At 39.8% G+C, this 9731-nt stretch overlaps 1 protein-coding gene across 1 annotated transcript in view; it reads right to left on the bottom strand.

Moving 5' to 3' along the window:
- Positions 1-9731, bottom strand: part of CPE (carboxypeptidase E) — an 88061-nt gene that overhangs the window by 23742 nt on the left and 54588 nt on the right. The window contains 1 exon segment of the mRNA XM_006771082.1: positions 1907-2103. Within this exon segment, the coding sequence (XP_006771145.1) occupies positions 1907-2103 (197 nt within the window).

The raw sequence follows: 9731 nt of genomic DNA, 5'->3' as shown, positions 1-9731 counted from the left end.
AAAAAAAAGTCAACATATATTAGCTGGTAATAGAGGACGTGTTTCAAATCATAGTACTCTATAGTAAGGTTTAAATAAGATATTTATTGCCTCTGTAAATAAGAGCAACTTATTTTTAAATACTCAAAAGAATAAATTACTAAATAAGATGAGAACTTAAAATGAGTTTAACATTAATTATTTATATATTAATAGTATGCTTCCCTCTTATAGTCTTCGTGAAAAGAACATGAGCTCTAGAACAAAAGTTCCAGAGCTTCATTAGTTGGTGAAATTTCTGTTCAACTTTAAGGCCATTTCACTAATGGTATAACCTGGAAACTTAATGAATTTCTAAGATATTCAGTTCTATTCCATAATATAGATTTTTTTACTATTAAATTTTATCAAATCTCTGCTATAGATAATTTCCATATTCCTGAGGTCACGTAAACTCAGATACCTTAGACCAGTGGTCGGCAAACTGCGGCTCGCGAGCCACATGCGCTCTTTGGCCCTGTGAGTGTGGCTCTTCCACAAAATACCGACTTCCGCGCATGGGCCACGAAGTTTCAATCTCACTGTACATGCACGCCCGCACGTGGTATTTTATGGAAGAGCCACACTCAAGGGGCCAAAGAGCTGCATGTGGCTCGAGAGCCACAGTTGCCGACCACTGCCTTAGACTATGAGAAATAAAAATATCTAAGATAGAAAATAACTTGATCATATTTAGTCCATTCTGTCTCACAGTTCTGAATATCACCTTAAAATATTAGATGATTTAATTCTCTATGTTACTAGAATTCTCTCATAACTTTAGAAATTATATATCATTGTTATACTTATTTACAGAAATTCACTGTCTGGGTTTCTTATGTCAGGTCACTGGATCTTTTTCTTTTTCAGAACAAATTGACTTCTTAACTTTAGCTAAACATAGCAAATACATATTTTAGTATGTTCTCATATATGGGAATTATCTCAAAGTGTAGAAAACAGCAAATATAATGTCCCTGTCCAAACGAAAAGAGAGCACTTACCATATCTCTTCTCTTAAAACCCCATTACTTTCCAGTTCCTCAAACAGTTAAAAACAATTTAATTAATTTTAAAGGTAGGAAGGGTTTTAGAGGTAGGAGGGGTTTGTTTTGTTTTGTTTTACTCATCATAGATAGACACTGATTAAAAATATCAGTGAACCATTTCTCTGGCCAAAAAAATATTTCTTCTTTGTTTTCAGTAGAGGGCGCAATGATATCAATTTATTCGGACACAGCAACAGATGTGTTGTAAGAATTTTTAAAACATGCAATACCTGACTAATCATGTGCACTAACCTCTTTTCCAAGGCTTAGATTGTCAAATTTAAAAAGTTACAACAGCCAACATAACAATTGTCCTCTGGTGTGAATGAATCAAAATTATACCTATTTTTTGTCAGGTCAACAAAAATATATTTTCTGGTGTGCAGCAGAATTTTAGTGATTATGTGTGCCATGAGATAAAAAAAAAAGACTGAAAATCACTGAGATACAGCGATGGTATCATCCTCCAATACAGAGCAGTAGGTATTTTCATGCTTGTAGAGTTGTGTTGGTTTTTTTTACTTATTTCTTTTACTTGTAGAGGTTTAGAAGGAAACTGGCCTAGTCACAAACATGGATGAGTAGATATGATTTCTTCAACAACACAAACAAAACATTGATTAAATACTGATTTCTCATTCGCAATCTCTGCTGAAGAAAATCTTAACCCATCATCTCTTACCTTCTGAATATTTTCCTTACCAGTAAAACATATGACTTGTACCCTCCTACTGCACGGTGTGTAAGCTTTATGTGAGTGCATTACTTGTAGATAAGCCCATGTGTACAAATGTACAAAGTGAAGACAGCGTGCCTGCTCTGAGCTGGCTCGCACTCACCTGAGATGCCGCCTTCTCAAAGCCATCAGGGTTCAGCGAAGGCATGATGTGGATCCGAGTGTTATGGATCAGCTTGACGATGGTCTCGTTCCCTTTTTGGTATTCATTGCACAGGTACTGGGCCAGGAAAATGAGCAGTTCCCGCCCAACAGCCTCATTACCGTGCATGTTCCCAATGTACTTAAATTCAGGCTCACCTACAAGATAAAAGAGTATAGAGATGTCTTCTATAGCACCCATTAGAAGGCAAATGACATACAGTGCAAAAAACATTATACATCTCCTAGTTTGTTACACAAAGCTGACAACTTCATTTCCCTCCAGAATTGATGCCGAAGAAATCGACCTTAAATATCAAAATACTCCAGACTCCCCTTCTGTTCTTCTATTTCTCTCTCCCTAGTCACCCACTTCTTATGAACTTAATTGTATCTTCCAAATTCATGTGTTGAAGCCCTAACTTCCAATGTGACTGTATTGCACATAAAACCTTTAAGGAGGATCATTAAGGTTAAATTAGGTCATAGGGATGGGGCTCTAATCCAACAGGACTGGTGTACTTATAAGAACAGGAAGAGATACCATAGATCCCTCTCATCTCTCCCAGCTGCACGGAGAAAAGGCCTGTGAGGACACAGGGAGAAGGCAGATGCCTGCAAGTCAGGAGGAGAGGTCTCATCAGAAAGCAACCCTGCTGGCACCTTGATCTTAGACTTTTAGCTTCCAGAACTGTGAGAAAATAACTTTCTGTTGTTTAAGCCACCCAGTCTGTGGTATATTTTAATGGCAGATGGAGCAGACAATACACCACCGCTTCCCCAATAACTAATAACGATAATTCGCTGTGTGCCTCCTATTGGTTAGACAATGAACTTGCATGTTTTCTTATTTAGTCCTCCCCAAACATCTAAAAGTGGATATTATTATCCATCTCTATTTGAAGATGAGCACACTGAAGTTCTGATAGCTTAAGAGGCCTGATCACAGTCCTAAAGCTAGGATTCAAATGCTTATCTTCTCATTTAGTTAGAAGTCTACACTTTTTTATTTTTTTAACCAGAGTGATTCAACTTCTGTGTGATTGAAATCCTAGCACCAATTCTTACTGGCTGGCCTTGGAAACTTATTTCAGCTCTGTGGCTGTTTACCCATCTGAGGATCAGATGACAGATTCTACCTTATGAGGTGACTATAAGAACTAAGTGAAATAGTAAGTGTGACTGCTTACAACAGGGCTACATGTTTGCCATAATTATTTTAATATTATTATTGTGTGACATTATCTTGTCATTGTGAGGTGTTTTGGTACGCATCATCTAGTCTTCTCTTGACAGCAGTCCACCAAAATGTGGAAGACAGATATCGGATTATCCTTTTGCACAAATGCAGCCCAAAGAGGATGTTTTGCTGAAAGGCCCAGAATTCAAACCTAAGAAACAGTGGCCCATTTCTGCTGCTCTCCATTGCCTTTTAGGGGGAGAAATAAAACTGCAGAGCGACCTCAGTGAATCTGTGGCTCCACTCCTTTCTGCTGCATCCACTCTCAGCAGTGGGAAAGACGGCCCCACCTACAAAACCACTAGGGCTGCTCACCTGGGTTTAAAAAAAGTTGGAAATGCTCAGCTGGCGTGGCTCAGTGGTTGAGTGTCGACCTATGAACCAGGAGGACACAGTTAGATTCCTGGTCAGGGCCCATGTCTGCGTTGAGGGCATGTGTAGGGCATGCCGGAGGCAGCCGATCAATGATTCTCTCTCATTGATGTTTCTCTCTTTCTCCCCATCTCCCTTCCTCTCTGAAATCAATAAAAAATATATATGTATATATTTTTTAAAGTTGGAATTATTTTTATCCTGGAAATACATTAGCTAAATGTTCTTTGCACTCCAGTGTTTCTCTTCAGAACGTATAAATCTATCACCTTTTTACTAAATGTTCTTTGCACCAATTCCTGTGTGTGTGATTTAAGTGACTGCTCGCCACAGAAAGCCATGCCCTGCGTGACCTCTCAGCCTGAGCTTAAGCTCGTCTTCTTCTAGGGATCAGGCGGGAGCAGGGTCAGTGCTATTTATATGCCCTCGTTTTCTACGTTCAGGGAAACTCTAATATAACCACCTCCCTGAGACTTGCCCAGAAGGTGTGTGATTTCAAAAGTCCTAAGAGCCTTCTTCGTTTCTGTCAAACTCCCTGCTTTGTACCTTCCCCTGAGCGGGTTGTATTCATCTGACTGGGGCAGGAGAAACTGGAGCAGTCCATTGTGAAAGGAAACAGAGTCCTGGTAGCCAGAGGAACATTACAGCCCGCTTGGCAGTTCTCTGAGAAAACTGCACTGTTGGAGGCATCCTGGCCCTGCTCCCTTTACCCAATACAGCTTTGAAGCTTCAGTCACTCAAAAGAGCTTGGCCCACAACCCATAAGAGTAGATGGGCACATCGCAACTTTCTATTACTTCTGGATTTAAAAAACAAACAAAACAAAACACACAAAAAACATCTTTAATAGTCACTTAGCCCCCCACAATGTTTTGTATGGCTGTCATGGTGTGGTCTGCATTTGAATTCAAACACTGTGGGAATAACTGCTGCTCTTCCAGTTCTGCCACAGGCGGTACCACTCCCTAACCTACTTTATTCAATTCCGTTGGCAACTCCTGATTTTCTGGTTCAGGAAATTTCCAGTATGGTTTTGCTTCTGTGACTCTCTAGGAAATTGCCCTCAGGAACAAATCTTCCCCAATGCGTCTATTGTATTTGTGAGGATAATGCTTTACGTTGACATGAAGATAGGATTGTAAAGGTCATTTCATAGAAGAACTTCATAAGTGGAAATAAAATGCAAGGCACATATGAGGTAGCAAAAGAAAAGGCAATGGTATTTTTATCTTTGTCTTCAGGAATAAATTAGATCACTAGATAATGCTATCACTAGAATATAGATGGACTGTATTCTTTTAAGCCTACTGACAGGCCTCCTGGGATGGAGAAGAGCTACAGATCGGCTATAGCATTTGTTGGATGTATATGTTCAAATTCTGGTGTGAGACACGACAAGGAACCCAAAAGCAAATGAAGCAGCATTCCTAAACTCAAGGAATGTAGGGTCTGGAGGACACAGACATGCACAGAACAGTGTTCCAGAGTAAGGCAACGATGAAGGAATGTTGGATCATAAACAACTGGCTTCCAGAGTCTAAACTGGAATATTCCTATGGACTCTGTGGCTCCTTTCTGATCCTTTGCCCTCCCAAAGCGAGAGTTATCACTTCAAATACAACCCCCATTGGGTCCCCTCTAAGGCCTAAAAATCCGTCAGTTAACTTCTCATTTGCATTTATCATAAAGCCCAAAATTCTCTACAAGATTTTTAACTCCTGCCAAGCCAGTGTGGCTCAGTGGTTGAGCGTCAACCTATGAACCAGGAGGTCATGATTCAATTCCTGGTCAGGGCACATGCCTGTGTTGCGGGGTCGATCCTCAGTAAGAGGCATGCAGGAGGCAGCCGATCCATGCTTCTCTCTCATCATGGATGTTTCTATCTTGCTCTCCCTCTCCCTTCCTCTCTGAAACCAATAAAAAATATTTTTCCCCCCCAAAAATGTTTCAGTCCTTCGTGGTCATGTCTGATCCACCTCCCTGCTTCCTCAGGCACCATCCTCCCCTCTCCATCTTTCAGCCACACTTCCTTCGACAACATGATGTGCTCTTGCCTGTGCGCTCTTCTCACACACACATCTTGACCTCACATGCTTTTGATCGTGGATAAATATGGTTTTCTCAGAGTACATTTAGTCTAACCCCACTTCCTTTGTTATTTTCAGTATCTCAGTTTGAAAATATACATTAATCAGTGTGGTTACTTGTTTAATTCCCTATCCCAAGACTGTATGGTCTAGTAGTACAGAGATGGTATCTATTTTAGGTCCCTAGTGTATCATCCATGTCCAGCGTACAGTTGGAAACATAGCAAGAGCGCAAAAAGTAGCAATTAAATAAATTCATGAGTCAAAGAGTAAATGTATGGTCTTGTTTTTAAGCCCATCCTCCCAACAGCCTGACAGACAGTACAGCACGCCCTTGGGATGCAGGTGCAGCCCCAGGGCCTGAACACCTTTCTGGAACAGGGAAGGGCATAAATGAATAACTAAAAGGGACTTGAGTTAGTGTCAGGGAGCCCGTACCCGGGCAGAATATTGAGAGGACTCGGTGCTTGTTGATGTATCCGACATTCTCAGGCAGGCTGGGAATCCTTCTTTGGGAATGAAGGCAGCAGTGTTGTGAACAGCTGATTCGCCAGGAACAAGATTAATCTCCATGGTCACAAGAGAACCACAAAACCTCTCTAGGCAAGCAGCTCCCTAGGCTATTTTTGTTGTGAAGCCTACACAAAGGGTTCCGAAGAGACTGCCTTCAGAAAATGACAAAATTGAAGGCTTTGAACTTGAAATAAGCCTCCCTCTGTCCATTTAACTTCAATTTACTTAACAAAGGAGTGACAGCTTTTCATCAACACTTAATTTTCTTTCCTGGGGCTATACAAATAGAGTTTACAACAGGTTGTTAAATGGACGACAGCAGGCATGCCTGTTTACAAAGTCTACAGAGAGCAAATCCCAGGGTGAGCAGGTACGTCATTCCTTGCGGATGCAGTGGGCAATGTGCACGTACTGGCTCATCTCTCTCCTAGCAACGGAAGAAAAGGCATTGAGGGCTATTTGTCAGTACTTTTAAGGATGGTTGTTTTTACACTCATCTTACTTTCCTCACTCACTATGTAATTCATTTTCCTTTTTACACAGTAGTTACCCTAAGTTCCTGATCCTGCAACTGAGGAATCATAGTATTTGCAAAGGGTGCATAGTGTGGACTCAGAAAGTACAGTTTTCCTGTTGCATCAATTTTTCCACAATTTTGTATAACTACCCAGTTTCCAGTCACTTCCCAGGGCACACAATCAATCAAACCATTGCTAAGTGATAACTCACAAACCGAGTCCTGCCTGGGCGGGCCGAGTTCCTATCTTTTTCATCTGTATCACAGAATAATTAATGTACCTGATTGGATTTGTATTCTCATTAGAACAAGATAAGAATAACAAGTTTTTAAAAATAAGCTCCAAAATTGTACTGAAGTCAGAGGTGATTCAATAAATTCCAAACCAGAGCAGGCAAATGATTTTCAATTCTATACTTGTAACTCTTAATTTGTCCAAACTATGTATAACTAAATCAGTAAAAACAAACAAACAAGCCGAAACTAGTTTGGCTCAGTGGATAGAGTGTCGGCCTGTGGACTGAAAGGTCCCAGGTTCGATTCCGGTCAAGGGCATGTACCTGGGTTGCGGGCACATCCCCAGTGGGAGATGTGCAGGAGGCAGCTGGTCGATGTTTCTCTCTCACCGATGTTTCTAACTCTCTATCTCTCCCTTTCTCTCTGTAAAAAATCAATAAAATATATTTAAAAAACAAACAAACAAACAAACAACAACAACAAAAAATAACTCTTAAGGAAATTATACCCTCAGAAACCCACACCTCTTAGGCTTAGCATGTAGGTGAAGTTTGAAGCTGACTGGTAGCTTAGTAAAGCCCCCAAATGGAATGAATTAACGGCTTTAAAGTGACCAGAGTCCCTAAAGCAGAAAGCCACAGGCCCAATAGGCTGAGCCTAGAAAAAACTGTCAAGTAAAGGAGTAAAAGTAAAAAGTAATACTGTCTGCCTTTCCCATAAAAAGGAAAATTTTCTCTTATTCCTTTATTTCATCCAATAGTCAGCCCATCTATCTCTTAAATAATTTTTTGTCTTGGAAGCAGCTGACTGGCTGACCATTAGGTAGTGTTATTGTTTAAGTTCCCTTTCAAATCTTAGTCAATTATTCAACAACCTCCATATGGGAAGAAAGCAGCAAAGAGAAAATATCTAATGTGAAATTCTATGTAAGTATAGCATCACTATTTAGAAGAAATAAGTAGGTTAAAAATATTTTTAAAAAGACTTTTTTGAAATTACAGTTGACATATAATACTATATATTAGTCCCAGGTGTACAACATAGTGATTCGACATTTACATACCTTACAAAGAGATCAGCATGATAAGTCATCTTACAAAGTTGTTGCGATATTGTTAATTATATTCCCTATGCTGTACTAGTAGATCCTCATGATTTGGATGAAAAAAAAACTTGATTATAGTAGCAGAATGCTTCCATCTTTCATTATGTAAATAGAGAAGAATTCACATTCAGATAAACCTATTCTTTCTCTAACATCAAATTATTGCCAAAATAGAAGTCCACTCACTCATTTGAAAATTATGTACTTAACTCACTGATTACACAATTCTTAGAACTGGTGACAATTGCAAAATACATGTTCCTAGTACATATAATGTACTACACACATTGCTGAATTATCTATATATCTAAAAATAAAACCCCATTTCGCAAAGATATCATGGTAAATATGCACACAACCAATGATTTTGAGAAACAGACAAACAGCTAGACAAGCAGCACCATCACTGAACCCATTTGATTCACAAACAACTAGGCAAGCAAGCTGGAAACATCTTTGGAACAGATGGGTGTTTTAATCCATCATCTCCCTCCCTTAGTGGTAAGCCTGGGGTTCAGACATTAGTGCTACTAATTGTTTCCACTTGTTTGACGTTCTAACATATAGCCTGTAAATCATTCTTGCAGAATAAACCCTGCAAGTTTCGAGAACTTGTCAATAAGAACATCATTAGTTGGCTCATGTTTCAGCACATCTTAGCAGCCTAAAATACTGAGCATGTTTCCAAAAGAAATTAAAATCTCCAGAGGCCAAATAAGCAAGGGAGGGAGGTAGATATGGTTATAAAAATAGATTCCTCTTCTACACATAAGATGAGTGGAAAATAAAGAGGGAGGGAGGGAGGAAAAGAAAGGCAAAGGAGTCCAAACAAACCATAGTTCTCAGTAAGTGTTAGCTGACAATTCTGATAGTTCTCTGAGACAAAGAGAAAATGATAGATCATCATAGTGAATCAAGTCACGATTACAAAAAGTAATGGAAAACCACAAGTCCATTTCCAGCAGTCATCTCTCTGTATGCCCATGAATGAACATCTCGTCCTGTTACAAAGGTGAATAGATAAGAGGATGAGTAACAATGACGTCATCAGAACCTGCATGGATGGAAAATGTCAAGCATTTCTAGCAGACATGAATTAATGAGAAAGAAAACTTCAATTTGCTATCAAGCAGGTATAGTGGTAGAAACATTGACTACCCAGAACAAAATCAGCCATGTGGAAGCTTAGTTGAACAATCATTTTCCAGAAACTCCTTGGAACTTTTTTATTCTCTCAAGAAGAAGGTAGCTCAAATGTCAAACTGATTTGTCAAAACATCTTCAGGATGTTTGTGGGGAGAAGATATAGGGTTAAGCCTCGGACTGACCTGTTGGCAAAGTCACAAACAGGTCTTCCGAGTCTTAAACAACCCAATCCGAGAGGTGGCTGCTGATTTACTCGCGCTATCATTTAAAAAATAAAAAAGGGGGAATTTGCTGGAAGCCGGTCCATCCTTGCTGCTTGACACAGTCACTGCAGGGAAGAAACATCTGCACAGCATATATTCCAAGGGACCTGGCCTATATGGCATACTGTTCTTAATATGTTTGCTCCCCTTCTTAGCACTATGTGTTTTAACCAGGGCCACCTCCCCAAGAACGGTTGTTTCCCCAGGTGGGGATTTTTCCCTGGAGTTAGGGATTAACAGGACTAAGGAAGGGAATCAGTAAAACCCCTTAACTAAGTGCCAGGCGTGTAGTTAATCACCTTATCTA

The sequence above is a fragment of the Myotis davidii genome, unplaced genomic scaffold, assembly GCF_000327345.1.
Source record: "Myotis davidii unplaced genomic scaffold, ASM32734v1 scaffold225, whole genome shotgun sequence".
NCBI classification, from domain to species: Eukaryota; Metazoa; Chordata; class Mammalia; order Chiroptera; family Vespertilionidae; genus Myotis; species Myotis davidii.
Note: the sequence above shows the minus strand (reverse complement) of the source record. Positions and strands in the feature narration are given on the sequence as shown.